Below are 25,711 nucleotides of genomic sequence, written 5' to 3'. Positions count from 1 at the left end.
CCATTATTTTATTCTCTTTTATTGCTGAGTAATATTCCATTGTGAATATATGCCATTTTTACCCATTTATATATTAAAGGGCACCTAGGCTAACAAAGAGAAAAAGAGAGAAAACTCAAATTACTAACATATGGGATGAAAAAGGAAATATCACAACAGACACTACAAAAATATAGAAGATAATTCAAATTATTTTGAAAACTGTACTTCAATAAAATAGAAAATATCAAAGGCATCAACAAATTTCTAGAGTCACATAATTTGCCCAAATTGAATCACGATGATATACACAATTTAAACAGATCAATTTCAAGTGACAAAATAGAAGACTCCATCAGAAGTCTACCAACAATAAAAGCTCAGGACTGGATGGTTACTCAGCCGAGATCTTCAATTTATTTCAGGAAATAGAAAAAGAGGCAGCACTTCCAAACTCATTCTATAAGGCCAATATCAGCCTGATTCCAAAACCAGGTAAAGACACATCAAAAAAAAAAAGAAAAGAGAAAAGAAAACTCAGACCAATATCTCTAATGAACATAGATGTAAAAATTCTCAATAAAATTCTGACAAATCAAATGTAAAAACATATCAAAAAGATCATGCACCACGATCAAGTGGGATTCATCCCAGAGATGCAAGTTTGGTTCAACGTACGAAAATCAATTAATCACATCAATAGACTTAAAGATAAGAATCATATGATCATCTCAATAGACTCAGAAAAAGTGCTATAAGCACTTTTATGAGACCAAAGTTAGGTTGTTATAGTCTAAAATAACTATAATAATTAAGATAACTATGATAACTCTAATAATTCTCATTTTCCACAGTTACCACGAAGTTAAAAAATTTATAGTAGATACACAAATGAGAAAATAAAGAAATTACAGCTTAGTACTATAGAAAACCCATCAAGCCACAGAGGTAAACAATAAAATAGGAAGAAAGGAACAAATGAACAACCCATCAATGAGAAAACAAAAAACAAAGGGTAGCAGTAAGTTCCTTGTCATCAATAATAGCCCCAATATGAATGGATTAGACTTTACAGTAAAAAGAAATTGAATTGATAATAACAAAATCTGACTATATGTTGAGTATAAGAACTTCACTGTAGCTTTATGGATGTACATGGGCTGAAAGTAAAGGAAAGGAAGAAGTTGTTCCATGCAAAGAATCCAAAGGGTGGCTGGGGTGGCTATGCTCATATCACATGGAATAGACATCAAGTCAGAAACTTGCATGAGACAAAGATAGTCATTATTCAATGATGAAGAGGTCACCCCATCAAGAAGATATAACAGTTATATACATATATCCAACATGATAGTTCCTAAATGCATAAAACAAACATTAATTGACATGGGGCTGGGGATGTGGCTCAAGTGGTAGCACGCTCGCCTGGCATGTGTGCGGCCGGGGTTTGATCCTCAGCACCACATACAAAGATGTTATGTCCGCCAATAACTAAAATAAATAAATATTAAAAAATTCTCTCTCTCTCTCTCTCTCTCTCTCTCTCTCCTCTCTCTCTCTAAAAAAAAAAAACATTAGTTGACATGAAGAAAGCATAGATAGCATCCAGTAATACCAGCAGACTTCACTACCTACCCTACTTGCAACAATTGACAATACAATAAAACAGAATATCAGTAATACTGCACTTGAACAGCATTTTAGACCAAACGAACCTAACAGACATACAGAACTTTATATCCAATATCAGAGAATATATACATTTATTAGTGCATGCCAAACATTCTCCATGGGTCATGGAACAAGTCTCAACAAATTCAAGAATAATAAAATCATAGCTAGCACTGTTTCTTACTACTGAAGTATAAAACCAAAAATATAAAAGAGGAGGAATGTTGGAAAATTCACACATATGTAGAAATTAAACAATGTTCCTGAACAACCAAAGGATGAAAGAAGAAATCAAAAGCTAAATTTAAAAAGATCTTGAAATAAATGACAACGTAAATGCAATAAATCAAAACTTACTAAACATAGGGAAAAAGTTCTAAGATGAAAATTTATAGCAATAAATGCCAATTCTAAATAAAGAATAATGATCCCAAACAAAGAGCCAAGGAGTTAGAAAAAAAACAGACTAAAATCAAAGTTAGCAGGACTAAGGGAATAATAAAGATCAGAACAGAAATAAATCAAATAGAAAACAGAAAAACCTTAGGAAAAAAATCAAAAAAACCAAGAGTTGATTCCATGAAAAAAATAAACAAAATTGACCCCAGCTAGACTCATATAAAATCAAAGATAAAGTGACTAAATTACAACAGATACCTCAGAAATAGAAATGATCATGAAGGGCTATTATGAACTATTACATGCCAACTAATTGGATAACCTAGGGGAAGTGGATACATTGTTAGAAAAATTACCTATTAAGATTGAATTGGGAAGAAAAAGAAAGCTTGAATAGATCCTAGCAAAGAAAACTTCATCAGAAAACTTCACAGATGAATTCAACCAAATACTCAAAGAAGAATTATTATCTTAAACTCTTCTAAAAAAACAAAGCTGGAAGGAATACTTCTAAAGTATATCACCTTGATATCTAAGCTGGAGTTTATAGAAAAGGAAACTTCAGGCTAGAGTCTCTGAAGAACACTGATGCAAAAAAATCCTCTATAAAATATTAGTACACCAAATTCAATAACCCATGAAATTGATCCTACACAATGATCAAGTGAAAATTATCTTTGATGTGCAAGACTGTTTTAACATATTGTTTTAACATAATCAAATCAATCAATGAAAAATGAAAATCATACAAACACCCAACTCAATTAATTAAAAAAAAGAATTTGACCAAATTCAGTATCATTTCCTTATAAAAACTCTTCACAATTCAGGTATAGAAGAAAAGTTCCTCAACCTAGTAAAAGTAACACCAACAAATGCCATAATCAAAGTCTTTCCAGTAAAGATCTGGTACAAGGATGCTACTTCTGGTATCATCATATCGGAAGTACCAGATAGAGTCATCAGACAAGAAAAAGAAATATGATGTTTGCAAATCAGAAAGGAATAACTAAAACTAACTGAATTTGCAAATGATATGATTCTATATGTAGAAACCCCAATGATTCCACAAAAGAACTCTTAGAAATAATTAAAAAATTCAATTACATCACAGGATATAAAAGCAACATACAAAAATCAGTAGTAGCATTTCTATACACAATTAATAACTTAGCTAAAAAAGAAACCAAGGAAACAATCTCACAATATCATCAAAAGAAAGGATACACCTATGAATAAACTCAAAGAGGTAGAAGATTTGTACACTGAATAAAATAAACCACTGATGAATGAAATTGAAGATATATACAAGGTATTCTATGTTAATAGACAGGAAGAATATTGTTAAGATGTCCATACTATCCAAAGCAACATCAGGTTTAAAACAATCTCTATCAAATGCCAGTGACATTCTTTACAGAAATAAAAATAATAATAAAATTCATATAAAATAAGAAAAAAACAAAAACCAAATAAGGAACCAAATAAAAACCAAATTCTCAAAACAATACTGAAAATTAAAACAAAATTATAAACATCACAATTACCTATTTAAAATCATATCACAAAGTGCTAAAACAATGTGGTTCTTGAATGAAAACAGACACAGAGACCAATGGAAGAAGATTATTCTAAGTGAAGTTAACAATCCCCCAAAAAACAAATGCTGAATGTTTTCGCTGATATAAGGCGGGTGACTCAGAGTGGGGTAGGGAGGGAGAGCATGGGAGGAAGATTATTTCTAGATGGGGAAGTGGGGTTGGAGGGAAAGGGGAATAGCAAGGATGGAGGAATGTGATGGTCATCATTATACAAAATATATGTATGAAGATTTGAAATTGGTGTCAACATACCTTACATACAGAGATATGAAAAATTGAGGTATATATGTGTATTAAGAATTGTAATACAAAAAAGAGTACATGTACAATGGCATAATTTGGTGTGAACATACTTTATATAAAGAGTTATGAAAACTTGTGCTGTAAATGGGTAATAATGAGTGTAATGCATTCCACTATTGTCATGTATGTAAAAAATAAATTAAAAAAAGAAGATTCTAGAAGAAAATTCAATCATGTATGGTCAAAGAGTCTTCAACAAGAATACCAAGAAGACCCTACAGGGATTGGATAGTCTCTTCAATAAATAAAATCTGGAAAACTGGGTTTCCACATGCAAAACAATGAAATTGGACCCTTTTTTTATACCATGAACAAAGATCAATTCAAAATGGGTAAAATAGCTAAGGACATAAAATCATGAACTGCCTAGAAGAGAATGTAGGGGAAAGCCTACCTCACACTGGCTGTGGTAATGATTTTTTGGATATCACACCAAAAACTCTAGTTATAAAAACAAAAATAAATAAATAATCCTATATCACAAGGAAAACTTTCACACAGATAAGGAAATAATCAACAGAATGAAAAGGCAGCCTATGATGTGGAACAAATTAATTGCAAACTGAATGTGATAATGAGCTAACTAAAAATTTATAAAAACTTTTACAACTAAAGAACAGAAAAACAGATAATATAACTAAAAATGGGCAAAGGACCTGAATGAGCATTTCTTGAAAGAAGATTAAAAATGGCCAACAGGTAGAGGAAAAGGTGCTTGACATCAGTAATCATCTGGGAAATGCCAATCAAAACCACTGTTAGATATCATCTCAAATGTCTATTGGATGGCTACCTTCAAAACCCCAAAGTATGACAAATGTTGGCAAGGGAATGGAGAAAAGCGGAGCCCTAATACACTATTGGTTAGAATGTGGATTGGCACAATCATAATGGAAAACAGTACAAAGGTAGTGAAAGAAATTGAAAATATGATATGTCCTAATAATCTGGGTCTGTGTCCAAAGAAATTGAAATCTGTATGTTGAAGAGATGTCTACACCCCTATGTTCACTGTAGCACTATGTTAGTCAATATATGGAAACACCACAAGTGTCCATTGACAGATAAATAAATTGTGACATATGTATGTAGATATGCATTGCATAGTATATCTATGGGTATATAAAGATGTATTTTTACATAGATTTTACATATATATATACACACACACATATGTTTATATATATATATATATAAATTCATTATAAAGCAAACTTTTAAAAAAGATATTTATATTAGCTATATTAATCCTACTCTGGTTCATTTGGCTTTCATATTTACAGAGATTATCTGTAAGTAAAATCTATATGTTATTGTGTTTTCAATTCATGCATATTGTGTTCATTCATATATTCCAATTCATACATATTGTTTTAATCCATATATATTGAGTTTTCACACAGATATTATCTAGCCCTATAAAAGAATGAGATTCTGCCCTTTGCCACAACATGGGTGGACCTGGAAGGCATATGATAACTAAAATAAACCAGAAAAAGAAGGAAGAGTATCACATAATCTCATTTATATATGGAATGTAAGAACTCAAATACATGGACATAGTAAAGAAAACTGGTTAAAACCAGGGGTGAAAGGGTGGGGAATGGAAAGAGGTAGGTCAAAGGACACTGGAAAGCAGATACGTAGAATAAACAAATTTAAAAATCTAACCTATGAGTATTATAGTTAATAACAATACATTGTTTTTAGGAATTTTGTTAAATGAAGATATTACAGCTTTTTTCCCATAGGGAAGAATAATGGGTAGCTATGTGAGATGATGAATATGTTAATTTGTTTTACTTAATAACAATTCTATTATATATATATATGTGTGTGTGTATGTATATACACATATATATGTATATACATACACATATATATATAACATTTTATATAATATATATTATAGCATTATATTATATACCTTAAATATACAGAATAAAGATGTTTAAAATTAAAATTTAAAAAGTAAATTATAAAGTAAAGCTTTAAAAATATTCACATTGGTTATATTGATTATATTAATTCTACTCTGGTTCATTTGGCTCTCATTCATCAGAGATAATATTTAAGTCAAACTCACATTACTATTTTTAAATTCAAAACTGATTATATTTAATGAGAAAAATTTATTGCCATACATTATTAAAATCTAAAATGCTGAATAAATTGTATATTTAGAATCATCTCTTCTCATTTGTGTACATGTGCATAAGTTAGATAGAGGTACCTAAAATTTTAATAGGAGTTTTTCTTAATGGCTTATAGATACATTAACATTTTCTATGACCATGGACACGCACCGTATGATGGCATTTCAGTCATTGGAGGTGCCAATTTACAGAAAATTTTCTGATTCTTCAAGAATAACATAAAAAATAAATTGGGAGTCACTTGTACCTAACAAAGATGAATCAGGTACTCAATTAATGCAAACAAGGAAACATGAGCTGAAAATAAGAAATAATCAAGTCATGTTATTATTCTTGTTTTCTGGATAACTTAAATAAAATTACTTCACTGACTTAATTTTACACTCTCTTTCCCTGAGTGAATAATGTGCCATTTCATAGAATCTGAAGAAAGTTATGTTCACAGAGAAGTGGAACAAGGACCAATTATAAGCTTAATTGCATGTCTAACAGGGAACATCAAGTATCATCAGGAATCCTGCCAGAATTCTATTAAAGTGTTTTGGATTAAGAGTCAGAAGACCTGAATTCTAGCCCCCATTTTCCTTTAAGTAACCACATGACCCAAGTCAAATCACTTTTTTAAAAAGACATCCCCATAATAGAACACATCAGTACACACTTTTATGATTATCTAATAGTATACCATCTTAAATAGATAAGAAAACACAGGTTCCACGTGTCATTCATTAAATTATCTTTTCTATAAAACAAACCTGGATTTCTTCATACACTGGAATCTCCTAGGAGTTAGTTATCCCTTTCACATTTGACTGTGAAATTCCTCAGCCACTAATTTCCACTTTTTCAGGAATGTGTGGGATGTCGATTAACCATAAAAATGTTTTATATCTAAGCTCTTAAAGTGGTTTATTCTGTAGAAGTATATTTTAGCAAACATACATCTCAAAGGAGCATGCTGATTGCAATTCAGTCTTCACTCACATCTAAATTTTTGTTCAAGAAAACTAACATGTTTTTGTTTATAAAAAGGAGATGGGCCAACTTTCACTCATTTTTCAGAAGTTATAGTTAAAATAATATAAATATATATTGTAAAATATTGTAAATATATATTAAAATATTGTAAATATATATTAAATATTATTGGGCACTGAAATTTCTCTATCTTTTATTCAGGAAGTAATTCCATTAATATATTCACTTAAATCTAATTTTTTTTCTAGATTATGGTCTCTATCGATATGAAACTGTTCATTTCATTCCTTCACAACAAAATATTCACATATAGATCTTAAAATTGTTGCTGTTCCTAAATTTGGGCAAGATATCTACATTCTTTATTTCTATGCTTTCAGAAGTACTTTTTACTAAATTGTCAAACCTTTCAGGATTTCTCAGTGAGTCATATTTTAGACATACTTATATGCATCTATCTTCCTTAGGATAATTAGCTATCTACATTTGTTGGCCTAATTTTTTAAAAATGTAAAAAAAAATTAAAAATCTGTTTATTTACTATAGTGTTAAATGTTTGGTTTCTTTAAAAAAACTACTTAACTATTTTGTTTGTTTGTTTGGTTTTTTTTTTTTTTTGGTTGTTATGCTCTAGACCTTTCAAAAGAAAGTCAGTATTTTAAAAATTATCTGATTGTTATTATCATTAAATTGAAATTAGTTTTGCAACTCATAAAACAATTTTAATTGAAAGATTATTTTTCTAGTTTATTATATTTTCTAGGCGTTAAATGGTTCAAACAATCGTTCCACAGTTGGGATAAAAGAAATCAAGCAATTAATTTGTCTAGTGTTTCTAATAGTTAGCAATAAATATGCTATTATTCTCCTTTAACCTCAGAAAACTTAAGGTTAGTAGAGAGGACATTTTCATGTTATACTTAGAAATACCAAATTACCTTTTCCCAGTAATAAGCAAGATCGTTTCGTAGTGTTGTTCCTAGTCCCTAAGTGCTTATGAACTGCTCAAAACATCTGATGTTATTCTCCTGTCTTCAAAATGCATCAATAGAGAATTCTTGGATAGATTTGCTAACATTCACAGATGGAGACCACTTTGAATAAGTTTAACATTGAACATTTTGTGCCAGATAATGTTTTTCCAATTTGTTATTTGATAGCAAAGTGAACACCTTTCAAAAGTACAATTCAAGCAAAAAGCTGCCAGCTGCCTTTGAAAGGAGTGTCTAAATATGTCTTTTTTTTTTTTTTTAACCAAGGGCTAAGAGCAGCTTATTTTCTGTTAGCGTCCTTTAAATGAGCTTTATTTTTTTTTGTGTGGATTTGACATTTTGATAAAACAATAGTGAGTTTATACAATTGCCATTATCCAGTGTATAAACACTCCCTTAAGCAATTTGTTCCTTTTCCTTTGAGCAATGCTGCAAAATTTTAAGTCAAGGTTCTCTTCTTTCACTGCCAAATTGTTAATAATATTAATGGACTTGCAGGTCCCTTGACTTTAAAAAAGTTTTTGTTTTTTTTTTCCTGTTGGGAAAAGTGGACATGCTCCTTTAAAATGAAAGGAAATGTGATTAATTTTCACATTTCCTTGGTTAATGATCATGGAAGGAGCTGGAATATGTAGTCCAGTATTCTTTTCCCATTCTTACTCTCTATGGTGGCAGATATTTTGATGTAACAATAACTACCCAATCTGTCTTGTTCACAGGAATTCCAGCACAGTAGGTGAAGTCAATGAACTGCAGGATGGCTTTATTCTTTCTTCCCTTGTTGCATATTTTATGGCCTTTAATGTAACTTCATTCCTTGTTAAATGCATTCTCCAGGCAATCTGACAGATGGGAATGACTTTTTTTTTCTTTTCTTTTTCTTTTTTTGGTGTTTATATGGTATTTTCAAAGCAAGAGCACAAGAACAAATCTGCCTTTTTCAAACAATTTCTACTTAGATTTCAATAAAGCTGTTACATGCTTTTGGATTTTTTTTTTTGGGGGGGGACTAGGGTTTGTTTTTGATTAAATGTGGATTTATTATAGAATTTCATGGTTTTGAAAGAGCCTATCACCAATATATCTTTAATATTAAACTATTGTATTGATAATTTTAAAAGAGAAATAAAGCCATGGTCCTATATGTTATGAAAAAGGTAAAAAAACTGCCAGTTAATACACATCCCAGGTGACTGACAGAGATAGGTGGTATTGTATTAAGAAACTATAGGGAACATAAAAATGCAGGGTGACAGAAATGGTTGACAAGATGATGTAAGTGGAACCTCTCCTGGGAACTATATTTTTAAAGCATCCCACTCTCACAGCTGCCATAAATTAATAATTGCCAAAATGATCAATAGCTTTTATTTAACCTTTTCCTATATTCTTGAATGTGAGAACATGGTTAAGATTTCATATTTATAATTACAGCCTGTTCACTTAATAACATCTTCTAAGGAATTATAAAACCCTGCATAAAATATATAAAAAAAAAAAGATTCTTCAATGCTTTCAGAGGCTTGAAGTGATGCAGCAAATCTTGGCTTGTAATTTCTAGGTTCTTAAATTTCAAGTTTTCACAGGAAGGCTTCCTTCTGAAAACGCTTGTTAACAGAGCTGGCCTGAGGAACCCACCTCGACTTTACACAGTTCCTTAGGTACACATAAACTAAGAGTGACAATTCAGGGAGAGCAATGAAAGAAAAGACAGCTACTAAAGGGAAGGATAAATAAGTAAAGAAGTATCTAAAAAGAAAATGTCAGTCAAGCAGTTGGGCTGGCAAGATGGTAGTGGGGAAGAGATTGGAAGAGTGGATGAGTGACTGCAATGCTAAATAAAACTCCCTTCCAGCAAAGTATATAAAATAGTTGCCTGGCTTTCACATTCATTTTTCCCATGCTCTCAGGATACTGTGTGGTACTCACCAGCCTGGCTGGATCCCCTTGCAGAATGGAATGATTCATTTTCCCTGAAGCTGTTGGCAGGCTACCCACTAATGGCTCCCTGCTGCACCCCTCTCTGGGTACTGCCCTCTAAGGAAGGACTTACCTGACTCAGGATATACCCTACAGTGACTGACATGCCGATGAAGAGGCCCAGCTGCCCTGCCTCGTCTTGGCACATTCTCAAAGGCTTCCCCAGCTCCAGTGTTATGCTCAAGCTCTACTGAGTCTTCTCTGCTGCCTACTCAGTTTTTCTCTCTACCCAGTGCTACTCAATGATCCTCCTACATACAAATCTTCACTTCAGAGACTGTTTCCAAAGAACCTAGCACAAAAACCACTTGCTTCCTTAACCTACAAGGTAATGACATTCTTCCATGGTTTCCCCAAATATGATAATTACTAGATTCCATAAATGATTAGTACCCGTTCCGTTCCGTTTTTTTTTGTTTCTGTGGACTCAGTTTTGCTTTGTCCTCTAACTACTTCTCTAAACTCTATTTTTTAAATTTTAACCTAAGTTTTACTCTCAATTCTCTTCTTACCTTGTTTTTGTACTTCTTCTTGGGTAATTTCACTTATACCCTTGGCTTTAGTTCCCATTTTCATCATAAAATTCATGAATCCACATCTTCATCATAGATCTCTGTAGTACATTCAGGAATCCAATGGAGCTGTACCCTGGATACACTGCTAGTGAGTCTTCCTACTTCCCACTGTGGTCCCCACCAACATACCCCTAACACTATAGCCAGATGTGCCACGTTCAAGGGCATCAATGCTGCTATTGTCGTCATTTCATTGTTGGCGTACTAAGTTTTTTATTCCTATCTCATAAACTTACGACTCTGTAGGATTTTATTACAGTGATAAAATTTGATGATGTTCTCTCCATTCAATTTCTCTCAAGCAAACTTTTTCCCCCTGGCAATACAGTAGAAACAAAGTGGTTTCTCCAGTCTTATAGAAATAGATGGTAACACTGATTTCCCCTCTGGAAACTGTGGTCACCATGGAAAAGCCCCCGACTAACCTCTCTGCAACTTAGTTTCTTGTCTTTCTTACAGAGATATCATGAGAGTGTAGTAAGAAAACATGCATATAAATAAATGGACTTGGACGACGTAGAAGTAATTAAGTAAATGTCAATTCTTCTGTCCTCAGCCCTTCCTTCCCTCTCTAGTTTTGTGGTTCCTGCTATAGTTAAACAAAATGCAGTTTCTGAATTTCAGTTAAGAAAAGTGCCCTCTGGATCATAGGGTAGGGTCAGGTTCTTTGTCCAGCACAGATAACTGAGAAGTACAATCATAAAGATATAGTAGCATGAAGAACTTGTTTGCTTGGCATAGGAGCATCTCAGGGAGCAGGAGTCAGATTGTTGGCTCCTGAAGACTTCCCCACAGCAAAGTAGGTCTGGCCAGGATCCTATAGTGTACAGCTGCTGGTGGTCACACTCTTTGCTCACGGAGGCCTTGAGAGTCAGCCTCCTTGCTTTCCTCTTCTGCACTGGCTGCTTGGTATCTCACTTCTGATTTCTAAACCTTTATTTCCTCTCTCACTCACAGCATTCATAACATTTAAGCACCTAAGTTGTACACTGACATTTGGGTACCTCCAAAGAATCTGAAGAATCTTGACAATCTCGTCATCAGTTTAATTCTTTGGACTTTGAATTTATGCCCATATAATGACACCTCCAGTCTTATCAGAACTGGTATTCAATTTTAAATCATTGCTCATGAATTATATTATTTTAAATTTTTCTCTGTCAAACACAAGTACTTATGTTTTTAATACAGTATAAGTTTAACACATTTTTAAGAAAACTAAACACATAATCTAAAGAAATACATAGATAATGATTTGTAGTAACAGTTCAAGAGGATTTATTTTAAAGCAGCAAGTTGCCATAATACAGAGATGTGATATTTTTCCACAAAAATTTAGTAATCACAAAAAAAAAAAATTCTTGTAGGTTTCTCTGCCACCTTAAGTATAAGTGCCTGTGGCTTATCATCCTAAAAGAAGACCAGCCACCTGAATGATTTTTCTATTTCCCATTTTTCCCTATTTCAAACTATTTCTTACATGGTTTTTAGAATTTGTCTTTCAAAATTACAGCCCTAAACTGTCATTCCCTTATACAACACACAAGTTTTCATAACAATTTGGATTTCATCTCTTTTATTTTCTGTTACCTCCCCAGAACTCAGAAAGGTGTCTGGCATATGGTAAATGCTCAATGAACATGGGTTGAAAAATAGAAATACTAGAATAAAAAAGCATAAATTAGCCTTTTGTATAATTTTACAATTCTTTATTTTCCTTTACAAACTATGCATGAGAACATTTTTCAAAAAAATCGGTTATAATAGGTTTATAATTTATGTTCTCAATATACTTTCTTTTAAAATATATTTGACCATTTTAATTTATGTTTCTTGATTCTCAAACATTGATGATCCCTAACTTACAGTGGTTTGACTCACCATTTTTCAACTCTGTAACGGTGTAAAAGTGATATACAATTAGTGGAAACCATTCTTTAAATTTTGAATTTGTATCATTCCCTGGACTTGAGATATGCAGTATGATACAGTTCGTGATGCTGGACAGCAGGAGCCAACTGTACTTTTCAGTTAGTCATAAGACCATAGGATAAACCACCAATTCTCCAACCATCTGCTCTGTTGCTAAGCTATGATGTTTGGTAGATCAGGTGTACTAAATGCTTTTAAACATATATATTTCAAGTTACTTTGGGTTTATTGGTTTATATGATAAGTTGAGGAGCATTTATAGTTTTATAAATATTGTTTAGTGTCCTAGTTGATACAATATGTGTTTCTGCTTATTTCAATCCATTTCAGAGACTGCTATGACTTTCAAATTTCATATTGCTCAAAATACCTCATCTATGAAGACTTTGGTTTTGTCATTTTCGTTTGATGCATTATTGCCACAAATTAGACAGTTTATGAAATAAATAAAATTACAGAGTAAACATACATAATCTGAAAAAAACCCCTGAAATTCAAAATTTTTTAGTATGGACATGGCTTCCAAAGTGGAAAATTCCAAATGACCTCATGCATTATGTTGCAGTCAAAACACAAGGTGCACTAAAATTATTGTTTTAAATTAACTTCAAGGTATATGTATAAGACATAAATGAATCATAAATGAATATGATTAATTTTATATTCATTTATATTATTATGAATATTGTCATATTCATATTATATATTATGTATATAAATGTATGTCCCACACACAAGGTATCTCACTTGGTATAAGCAAATATTTCGAAATATGAAAAAAAACCCAACATTTGAAAGAAACATATTTGGCTCCAAAAATTTCACATGTGTGGTATTCATTTTAGTTGTGGGGTACTCATTTCAGATGTGTGCTATTCAACCTGTGTTCTCCTCATCTTTACAGATGAGGAAACAGAAGCAATGAAAGGTTGAGTAACATGTTTAATTTGAAACAGTCATAAGTGGCATTGTATTTTAAACTAGATAATCCAACTTCAGAACAGGCATTTCAAATCACTAGGCCCTATGGCTTCCATGTCACATATCTTTCTACTTTTAATGTCTATCTGCAAAGGACAAATTCCCCTCCAAATTTACATGTCAAAATCCTGATCTCAAGGTGAGGTTTCAGGAGGTGGTATCTTGGGGAGGTGATTAAGTTATGAGGGCAGAGCCCTCACAAATGGAATTTGTGCCCTTATTAAAGGGACCTCAGAGATGCCCTCACCTCTACACCATGTGAAACTGCAGTGAGAAAATATCCACTACCAGGAAGGGGGTCCTCAGTAGATGATCAATCTGCTGGTTTATCATGCTCTTAGACCTCTCAACCTCCAGAACTATAAGAAATAAAACTCTATTGCTTAGTCACTTCTATTACTTAAAGCCATTATGTTATAGAAGCCTGAATAACCTAAGGTATTTTCTAATGCTGTAGCTTATAAAGAATAAGGTTCTCTAAAAATAATATGAGTCCAAAGATAATGCTAAGTGAAGTCAGCCAATCCCCCCAAAAAACAAATGCTGAATGTTTTCTCTTTAAGGAGGTTGACTCATAGTTGGGAAGGGAGGGAGAGCATGGGAGGAATAGATGAATTCTAGATAGGGAAGAGGGGTGGGAGGGAAAGGGAGGGGGTAGGGGATTAGCAAGGATGGTGGAAAGTGATGGACATTGTGGGAAGCCATTCTAACACGTGATCAGGTGCCTCCCGTTAAGGGTCTGAGGCACTTTGGCAAAAGTCGAATGCCCTTTCCTGATGAGAGAGCCCATCCGTGTCGGGGTGTGCCTGACCACTGACCCCGGGGACCCAATCACTGACCCTGACCTTGAAGTGCAGCCCCCCCTCAACCTTCATTGGATGGAATTCTCCCCTGAATCTCTTGTTCCCCAATAAAAGGCTGATCCCCGGCGTGCTCGCTCTCTCTCTCCTGCTAGCCCTGAGTAATTCCTGCTGCCCTGCTGGGCGGTTGGAGGAGGGAACCAGAGGGGAGCCGTCTCGGACCTAGCAATAGAAATAAGGTAATTGAGTCTTGTGTTTTTATTTCGATCTCTTCTAACTAACTTTATGCCTAGAACCTCATTAATGAAACTACTGCGCAGGCCGCGTGGTAGAGGACATCATTAAACAAAGTACATGTATGAAGACTTGAATTGGGTGTCAACATACTTTATATACAAACAGAGATATAAAAATTGTGGTATGTATGTGTATTAAGAATTGTAAGGAAAAAAAGACAACAAAGTACATGTATAAAGGCAAAAAAACCCAATAAAAATAATGAGCTTAATAATAATAAAAACTGAAGGTTTAATTTCTGAATATTCCTCCCAATAATTTGTGGAAACTTTTCAGTAATACATGGATGAAAGTAACAAATAACTCAGAGGATCTCCAATAACTAATTAGTTTCAGAAAGATAAAATTCAACTGCATTCCTCTGTTATTTTTGGCATTTACAGTTACTTTCATATTTAATCTGCTAAATAGCAAATGAAGTTGTACTGTGTTTATTGACATCTCCCATGTAAGAAATAACATTTTCAGAAAAATTGTATATAAAAGTATGAAGTCATCTTTGCATTCCATATTAAAGATAAAATGTTCCTTAATTTAAAAAGCTACTTTTCTATAATCATAGGTGAATTAAGATGAAAATAATTAAGTAATTTAGGATGATAGAACCTATTTTCATTATAATTCATAAAACAACCCAAGTATATTCAGGTAATTAAATATGTATTTAAATTACACATGGGAGGATTAGAGCAAAAATGAAAGAGTTAATTCTGCTATGAAAACAAAAGATTTATTTTGCCTCATATAAACTGGCAAAAACTAACATAAACAAAATCAAATTTTAGTTGAAGAAAACATTTGTAATCCTTTTGAAAGAAATAAGCTGGTCTATATCATATCCAAAGAGTAGTTACAAGGTAATAAGAAAAGTCAACACAACAGGTAAAAGATACAAATGCAAATCTTGCAAAAGAACATATCATATATATGTGTGTGTGTAAATATATATGTGTGTGTATACACACACACACACACACACTTATTTGAATGAAAGAAACAACGCTGCATTTCTCTCATAGTTGGGAAAATGTAACTTGAAGTAATCATGTGCTACTATTTTATATCCAGCAAGTGAGAAAAATGAGAAAACTACTTCAGGGTTTCAGTGTGGGGAAAGGATAGTAATACACAATACTGTGGAAAAATGAAACAACACTTTTAAGTGCAACATGCATGCATTAAGTTTAGAAAGTCACTTTTGCCACATTATGGATAATGGTAAAAACATAAAAAGCTCTACACAGGGCAATTTTGTAAAATTTACCCAAATTACAAAATGGTTTACCATTGTACATGGCAATTCCATTTCTCCTGTGGTACACATGTATAGATGCAAAACAATCTCGTATATGGTCATTTAGAGCAGTACCATTTGTGTTAGCCAAAGGCTGGAAGCAATATAAATCCACACAATATATTACCAAGGAGCGGTAGAATTTTATAAAATAAGTAGTACTTCATGAATAGTTATGAAGGAAGGTTCAATGTATTGTATTAAGTAGAAAAGTTAGGGGTTAAACAATGTCTAAATATGCTATGATTTCTATGGAAAAGGAGAAAAGTATATGTATGTGTATATATTATTACACATGTGAAAATTGTTTCTAGAAAGCTTTATCAGGGGAACTCATAATATAACACATCTCCCTCAAGAGGGAGACTGTTGAGGATAGGGCTGGAACACTCTCTTGTCAGTTGATATCATTTAGAAGATTTAGATTTTTAAACTACACAAGCTACTTTACATTAACATTAAAAAATGATCTTTTAGCAACAATGCAAATATACTTCATGTCACTGAACTACACCCTTAAAAACGTTTAAAATGGTGTATTTTATTTTGTGTATATTTTAGCACAATAAAACATTTTTTTTTAAATGTACCTGTCTCCATCTGGGTTTATATCCTTTTGGAAACAACAGAAAATAAAGATATATATTCAAGTTAGCTCATATAACATTGTTTTAGATGGCAAAATATAGTAACAGTAAATTGTCCTTAAGTAGTGTATTCTTTAATAAAGGTTATCCAGATATAGAGTCTAATGCAGCCATTAAAAAGATTACATTAAGAATGACTAAATAGGGGCTGGGGCTGCAGCTAGTGGTAGAGCGCCTGCCTTGCATGTGTGAGGCACTGGGTTCAATCCTCAGCACCATATAAAAATAAACAAAGATATTGTGTCCATCTACAACTAGAAAAAAAATTTAAAAATGACTAATTAGACTATGGCACATTCATGCAATGGCATATTATTTAGTTCTAAAAATGAAATGAGTAATAAATACATGGCATGAAATTATTACTAAATGAAAGAAGCCAATCCAAAGAGGCTATGTATTGTGAAGTATCAACTATATGACATTTTGGAAAAGGCAAAACTATGAAGACAGGGAGAGATAAGTGGTTACTTATGCAGCATCAGTGAAACTATTCTGCATATAACTGCAGTAGTGGGCATATCATCACATACTATCAAGACCCATGGAATATACAACAGCAAGAGCAAATTCCAATGTAAACTATGGACTGTGGGTGATAATCATGTGTCAAGGAAGGTTCATCATGTGTCAAGGGGGGTTCATCATTGCCACAAATGTAATACTGTTGTGTGGGTTGTTCATAGTTAGGAAGCTCACATGTGACATCAGGTAGTCATTCTCTATTTTCTGCCCAGTTTTTGCCATGAATGTAAATTCTTAGATTAAAAACAAAACAAGTAAAGAAAGAACACATCAGTTTGTACTAGCTGAAAGAAAAAGGTTTCCCTGAGTTCTTGATCAGTTTTTATACTGGTATTTTTTCTATATTTTTAATGAGTGTTTTTTTAGGTTTATAGTTAGATGATTTTTTAGAAACTTATATAATTGGATATTGACTACCTCATTCAAGATACAGAATATTATGATTATCTTAAAAAGACTCCTTATACTTTCTTGTGGTCAATCATTTTCCTCTAAGACAGACCGTGTTAACTTCTAATCTGATTTCAATAACTAAGTTTTTTTGGGGGGAGCAGGTACCAGGGATTAAACTCAGGGGCACTCAACCAATGAGCCACATTCCCAGCCCTATTTGCATATTTTATTTTAAAGACAGGGTCTCACTGAGTTACTTAGCACCATGCTGTTGCTGAGATTGGCTTTGAATTTGTAATCCTCCTGCCTCAGCCTCCTGAGCTGCTGGGATTATAGCATGTACCACCATGCCCAGCTAGTACCTGTGTTTTTATATGTTACAGAATATAATGTAAATTCAGTATATGGCTTTTTTTAAAAGAGAGAGAGAGAAGAAAGAGAGAGAGAGAGAGAGAGAGAGAGAGAGAGAGAGAGAGAGAGAGAGAGAGAGAGATTTTTTTTAATATTTATTTTTTAGTTTTTGGTGGACACAACATCTTTATTTTTTATTTTTTATGTGGTACTGAGGATCAAACCCAGCGTCCCACACATTCCAGGCAAGCACATTACCACTTGAGCCACATCCCCAGCTCAGTATATGGATTTTTGAATCTGGATTCTTTTACTTGATGTAATACTTTCAAGATTTGTCTATTTATCCTTTTTTAAATATGTGCCAGAAGTTAGTTCTTTTTATTACTGAACAGTGTTCTAAATATGGATGTACGTAGTTTGTTTATCCATTCACTTGTTAATATATATATTGGTTATTTCCAGGTTTTGGTGATTAGGAATAAAGCTACTCTAAAATTTGTGTCCAGGTCTTTGTGGTAGACCTATGCTCTCATGTGCTTTGGGTAAATTATCTAGGAATGGGATTGCAGAGCTGTATAGTTAAGTATGTGTTTAACTTCATAATTTATTGCCCAAATATTTTCCAATGTTGATTTTTATGATTTATTAAGTAGAAAAATAAAGACGATAATTTAAATTTAAATTAAATTTAAATAAATTTACACATATAAATTAGAGTGACCATTGGCAGGGAAGGAGTAGGAGAATGGATTAAAGAAACAAAAGCAAAAATAGCCTCAATAAAAACAGCACATTTAATAAGACACATGTATTCTTGTATACATACTCAGAAATTTTGCCATTATGTAATTACAAAAACAATACATGAAAAAGTAGTTTCTGTAGCACTCATGCTTCTTCGAAGGGCCACTGAATAACTGGATAAATTTAAACATTGTTCTACTTTAATGCATCAGAGAATCAAGGAAGTTACAGGGCTAGTTGGGTCAAGTTTCTGGAGTGGGGAGAGCGAAAGAGGTGAGCTAGAAGACATCTCCCTTTTCTGGAGACATTTGCTAATTATACATAAGAAAATAGAATCTGAGGGAATTTAGTTCAGTCTTCTGGAAGGCCACAATGAGAAAAAAGATAACTAAGAAGAGCTTTAGGTAGTCTCATGAGCCTGGGGAGAAAACTGGAGAACCAAGAAACCTCCACCCACAGCTGGTCTCACTTTGAGCCTTTGGCTGTACTTTGCTGCTTCATGACACAGAAAACTAGAATTTTTGCTAACATATCTGAAAAGTAGTGCAGAATGCTCTGCCTTATGAACAGAGAGTCACAGGGGATTCTCTTTGAATTTTCACTGAAAGTCCTTGAATGCTACAGTTCAGCAGCAGGAAACAACCAGAGGCTAGCTTGGGTACCCAAGCTCTACAAAATCTCAGTGCTTGAAAGGTTTATCGAATACCTTTGCTACTTCATTTGCCTAGACATTATCACCTGGGGGAAATAAAATTTTGTACAATGTGTGTCATTCAAGAATAGTGTATTGTATTTATTGGGATGGCTACTACAAAAAAAACAATAATAACAACAAAAATATAATCCCAAACCAGAGAATTACAAGTGTTGGTGAGAACACTGGAAAAACTGGAAGTCCTGTGTACCATTGGTGGCAATGTAAAATGGTGCAAATGCAGTCATCTGACATATAAATGCACCTGTAAAACAATTTCCATAATCAAGATAATAAACATAGTTACCAAAGAAAGAAAAAAAACAGTATGGAGGTTACCAAAAACTAAAAATAGGATGATTGAATGTCAGCATTTCCACTTCTGAGTATATTCCTCCCCCCAAAAAAGTGACATTCTGGGGGCTGGAGTGTGGCTCAGTGGTAGGATGCTTGCTAACCTGAGCGAGGCTTTGTGTTTGATCCTTAGCACAGAAAAAGAAAAGTGCTCAAATTCTATAAAAAGTAAAAATGAAGTTTACAAAAGATGATAAAACATTTTCGGAGAGAAAACAGAAAATTTACATTTGGCACACGGGCACCAAAAGAAATACTAAAGACATTTTCTTTAGACAAAAAAAAATATATATTCTCACAGATGAATGGATAAAGAACATGTGGTATATATACACAACATTACTCAGTCCTGAAGAAAAATGAAATTATGGCATTTGCTAGTAAATGGATGGAACTGGAGACTATCATGCTAAGTGAAATAAGCCAATTTCAAAACCCAAGGGCTGAATGAATGTTTTCTCCAATATGCAGATGCTAACACACAATAAGGGGTGGGTGAGGGAAGAATAAAAATTCATTGGATTAGGCAAAGGGAACTGAAGGGAAGGGAGGGGGGTGGGAATAGAAAAGACAGCAGAATGAACTGGACATAACTTTCCTATGCTCATATATGAATTCACGACTCATATAACTCCACATTATGCACAATCACAAGAATAGGAAGTTATATTCCATATATGCATATTATGTCAAAATATTTTTTACTGCCATGTATAACTAAAAAAAACAAATAAAAAATTTTTAGAAAACAAAATAGTCTCAGAAATAAATATAATTAACAGATATGCAGGAAGAAACAAAGGATAATGGAAAAGATAAATATGCAGGTAAATTTAAAGGAATATAGACTATAAAAATAATCACAGAAATGTATTGAGCAAGGCTTAAGATATCTCTAGAAAAAATATATCACAATAATAATAGCAATCGAAAGATCTAAAGTTTCCCAAGGTTCTAGCAATATCAGAGAATTGCTAAAAGTAACTGTTTAGGTCAGATTCTAATAAGTCAAGGATGAGTGTTAAAATTTCTAAGGCACTCCAAGAACAGTAAAAGAGTATGTATCTAGTAAGTTAATAGAGGAAAAAAAGAAAACAAAAAGTACCTAATTAATCCAAATCTATCAGGAAGCATAAAAGATACAAAAAGGAATACAGGCAGACGGGTTAAAGAAAAAATAATCAGCCATAAACCCAACTATATCAGCAATTAACTATATATGAAAATGGACTATATATTTCAAGTAAAGAACAATATTATCAAGCTAAATTATTTTAAAGTCTACTATGTGATATTTTTAAGAGACTAATTATAAGAAGAAAAAAGTTAAAGGAGGATGCAAAAAACAAAAATTATGAAAATATCAATGGAAAGAAAGCAGGTAATATTTGTCCTAAAACCAGAGAGGAGATTTTAATGCAAAAAAGCATTAATATAGATACAAAGGGATATTTCATAATGACAGTCCCTAAGTAATGTAAATATTAATTGTGGTTATCATTTGGGTGGCTTTTCAATTGATTTTTATGTTATTTATCATATATCTCTGTACTGTTTGATATTTTTACAGTGAGCACAGTTTATGTAACCTAAAATAAAATAATGAATCTATTTTTATTGTGGACAAAAAAAGAAAAAAAGCAATGCAAATATTTAAGAGTAATCCCTTGGTAAAAGTCTAAAATGATTTGGTGTCAATTATGCCCTGATTAAAAACTATGAAAATTAAGTCTACAGTGCTAGGGAAAGATAAAAATAGGGCTAATGAGAATCACATGCAATGTCTCACATAAAAGTGTTTAATAATCTCATTTTCCTCTTAGAGATATTTATTTAAGGATTCAAAACAGTCAAATAATTCTGTACTTCAGCAAAGACAATGTAATAGTGCTTAAAAAATGTAGGAATAATCCAAGTGGAAGAATATACTGACTCATTCTTTCACCTAATCATTGCTTACAAGTATCTCTATTATGTGCCAAGCAATGCTTGAAATTATTGTTTGTGAGGCCCTAGTATATTTGTCAATCTAACATGGGAAATCACTTATGAGATTAATAAATGGAATAATAGGTCATGTATATTTGCAAAGAATAGCCAACAATTAGATTTCCTTAATTCAAATATCAGACTGAATTAGCTGTTCAAATTATGGAAAATCTTATAGTATTTAAAATAAGGATATTCTGAGGATAAGTAAATATGATTAAAAATAAAACTATCCATAGATAAATCTGAAAAATACAACTCTATCATTAGAATTGATGTCGAAAGGAGATAACAAATGAAGGCACTATATTGAAAAGGACTTATAAAATCATCTAGCATTCAAAGTTGGGTGACTCCATTGGGGTCCCAGTTACCAACTGCAATGTTCAAAAGATATTTTCTTTCTCAGAAAATATTTTCCTTCCCAACCCTTGCTGAAATTTTCAGCACTAACACTGTTGACCTCTAGAATCTTACTGCTTCTTTGATTTCTTGTAACAACTAAAGAAAGATTGGAAGCCAATTTTCCTATTATTCTGGACTACTGCTCAGTTTCTATGGTTGATTCCTCTTCCTTCAAATAGACCTTTGATGATTGAATATTGATGAACCTCAGAATTCTACCTGAGGTAATAGTCGCCATTCACTTTGTTTAGGTGATTTCCTTGATTAAATCCTGGTAGCTTCAACCATCATTTGTATCCAGATACATCAGCCCTATGTCTCCCACTACTAGAGCTCCAGTTTTGTTTTTTTCTGTACCATCCCATAATCATCCTTCTTTTTGCTAGGCTAAATGCATGTGCATTTAACCTTCCTAAGTTACCATTTTAACATCCTCTACTGGAAGCGAAGTGCTCTTATTTTAAGGTCTCAGATCTAAAATATTGGAATCACTATTTACCCATCCAAATTAAGTCCCAAAGGAATCTGGTAAAGAAGATATTTCTTTCAAATCAAGGTCTTCTCTATCTCTACTGCCACCATTTTAATTTGAACTTCTAAAATTTCCCACCTGCATTACAGCAAGTATGAAAATCCTAGTCTTTCACTATCATATTCCCTCCCAACAGTCTAATCTCATACTGCTAGGAGATATATTTTTCCTTTTTTACAATTCTGCTGGAAAGTTCCTAAATTCCCTCTAAATAATGGACATCTTGATTTCCTCCTGGGTAAAACTGATGTCAATGATAACCAAGGTATCTCTAAACATGTTTTCACAATTTTCTCTCCTTCAATATAAAAATAGCCCAACTAAACTGTCTGAAAAGTCTTTGAATTTTGGATGTACTTTCTTTCCACTCCCTCATAATGTAACCAGGTATTGCCTTACTATAATCCAAGGTTAAAGTCTACATTTATAAGCCAAATGCACTGACTAATATTTTACATTATAAAAGTATTTTTCATATCTAATGAGTTAGTTATTTCACAGTATTGTGTATATAAAATGTGTGCTTCCAGTTGTATAAATATTTGATACAGTTTATATATGAGGTATTTATCAACCATGACTTCTCATTCATAAAGCCTTCAAAAGACATTAAAAAGAAAGTTAGTTCTGTTGGCTGATGTAATTGTTTAGAAAGCAGTACTGTTAAGCAATTGAAACACAATTTTACATATTTTCCGATTGCTATAGCAAAAATATCTATGACCAAAAGATTTTAAATATAAAAATATTTATGAACAATTTCCAAATTATTTTTGTTGTGAATACTAATATGAACTCATACACTTTTGTTTGCAAATATAATCATGATTACTACTGGGAAGAGACTTGTTAAATTAAGAACTAACTGCATTAAGTTTTATTCTGAAGAAAGTGCAAATATATTTGCATGTTTGAATATAGGTATGTGAATATAATTTTAGCATGCAAAATCAGTTTCTAATTGCAAACTTAGTTTCTTGGGTGAAATATTTGAAATGTTTTATGTAAATACTTTCTAAAGTCCTTTTATCTTGAGCATTTTCTCATTTGATTACAATCTTCCTGATACAGTTGAGGAGAAAGAATCAACTCAGATCCCTTTAATATGGAGCAATGAGATTTTCAAAGATTCTTCTTGCCATTCAAACAATCTTATCCACCCTTCCCACATTCTTAAGTCCATTTTTAATCCATTCATTGGAATCTTGCATGGTTTTATTATTAAACTCCAATTTTATTTTTTGAAAATGTCAGGGTGTGTTGATAAATGGAAATTTCCTTTGTGAATGGATTTCATTTAATATCACCTCAAAACACTGAAACATAACCTTCAAAAGCTAATGTAGTTTCACTCTGTTTCTTCAAAGCATGATTATAAAATAATTTTTATTATGGTTTGTGAGAAGAATTAACACATTAACATGGTGGTTAAATATGTCATAAGATGGGTAGATTCATTTACTCTTTTTATGAAAGAAAAAGTGTTGAACCAGGGCTCTAAAAATAAAACCTGAGAGAGGATACAATATTTAAACTCATATTTATGACCAAAAAATAATTTCAATATTACTGACAGAAAATGAGTTTCCTAAAATCCAGAATTACCAGCATTTTTCCTAATTATTTTTGTGATGTGATATAAATTAACACAAATACTGCTAAGTATAAATTTTAAATTATAAGATTGGTCATTATAGAGTAAAATCCCCAGAATACTACTAAATTCTCTATATACTTAACATAATAAAATAACATAGTATCTACTTGCTAGTTATTCCTGTCTCTGCAGACTTCTAGGTTGTGACCACTTTGACTTGCATTTTTTTCATGTAGCGGGCTCCTTTAAAAAAAAAAAAGAAAATTTAAAAAATTTTAATAAACTGCACTTATAAATTATTAGCAAATGCATCTAAATGAACATAATAAGCAGAATGGAATGTGAAAAGCTTAATGATGTGTTTTTCTAGTTTAGCAGGTTATACAACCTATCAGAGTAATTCTACAAACACTACCACTTTAAACATTTGAGCTGTGGGTGTATAACTCCAGTGTGTAAGAAGAGAATGATACTGTTATCTAACTTTCTTTCTTAAAGCAACACTTGAATACCCACAAGGAAAATGCTTAGGCTGGTGATATGCCTTCTTGCCAGTTTCCTTCCCCAAAACTAAATATTAAATGTGAAATAAACTTTCGTCATTTTGAAAATTATAACATAATTTCTTTGAAATTATTTCATAGTTTAGATTCTTACAAGTCAGCGTTACCTTCTCCTCTAATGATCCCACTTGAATCGTTTTGTATTCTCAATATAGTACCTTGCATGCCGATTTGGTAATTCCCAAAGATTATTAAAGCAAACCGCTCCGACACTGTCAGTTATTGCTTAAGCACGTGGTCATAGTTCAATGTATTTGATGTATTCTAATTGAAATAACTGAATAGACATTTCTCAAAAAAGACATACAAGTGACCAACAAGCATATGAAAATAGTGCTAATCTCACTAATCAGCAGGGAACTGCAAATCATAACCACAACAAGATATGTCACCTCAGCTAGTATGAATATCATTAAAAGGAAAAAAATAAATGCTGGCAAGGATTCAGAAGAAGACAAACTCTTACTCTGTCAGTGGGAATGTAAACTAGCAGAGCCTTTGTGGGAAACAGTATAGGGAGTCCTCAAAAACTAAAAATAGAACAAATGTACGATCCAGTGATTACAGAGTATCTGTCCCAAAGAGATGAAATCCTTATACCAAAAAGATACTTGCCCTCCCATGTTTATTGCAGCACCACTCAGAGTGTGAGCTAAAATAATGAATCGACCTAGATGCCCATCAGTGGGTGAATGATAAGGAAAATGTGGTATATATGCACAATGGAATATTAATCAGCCATAAAGAATGAAGTCCTGTCACTTGCAGCAACATGGATGGAACTGAAGGACGTTATGTTAAGAAAAATAAGCCCGACCCAGAAAGATAAACACCACACATTCTTACCAATTTGTGGAAACTAAGAAGTTAATCTCATAAAAGAATGGAATGGGATAGAGGCCACTACAGACTAGAAAGGGCAAGGGGGTGGGTGAATGAAGGGAAGTTCAATAAAGGGCACCAAAACACAGGAGGA

General features: G+C 32.7%; 1 protein-coding gene across 9 annotated transcripts in view; it reads right to left on the bottom strand.

Annotated features, from left to right (window-relative positions):
• The window catches only part of Lrrc7 (leucine rich repeat containing 7), a 516,598-nt gene that overhangs the window by 357,207 nt on the left and 133,680 nt on the right, over nucleotides 1-25,711 (bottom strand). The window contains exon 2 of one of the 9 annotated variants that reach the window (XM_078026488.1): nucleotides 24,340-24,415. The exons of the other annotated variants lie outside the window; for them this stretch is intronic. Coding sequence (XP_077882614.1) covers nucleotide 24,340 — 1 coding nt within the window. The 5' untranslated portion in view covers nucleotides 24,341-24,415. The remainder of the gene's footprint in view (nucleotides 1-24,339; nucleotides 24,416-25,711) is intronic. 9 annotated transcript variants of the gene reach the window in all.

The sequence above is a fragment of the Ictidomys tridecemlineatus genome, chromosome 11 (assembly GCF_052094955.1).
Source record: "Ictidomys tridecemlineatus isolate mIctTri1 chromosome 11, mIctTri1.hap1, whole genome shotgun sequence".
Lineage (NCBI taxonomy): Eukaryota > Metazoa > Chordata > Mammalia > Rodentia > Sciuridae > Ictidomys > Ictidomys tridecemlineatus.
Note: the sequence above shows the minus strand (reverse complement) of the source record. Positions and strands in the feature narration are given on the sequence as shown.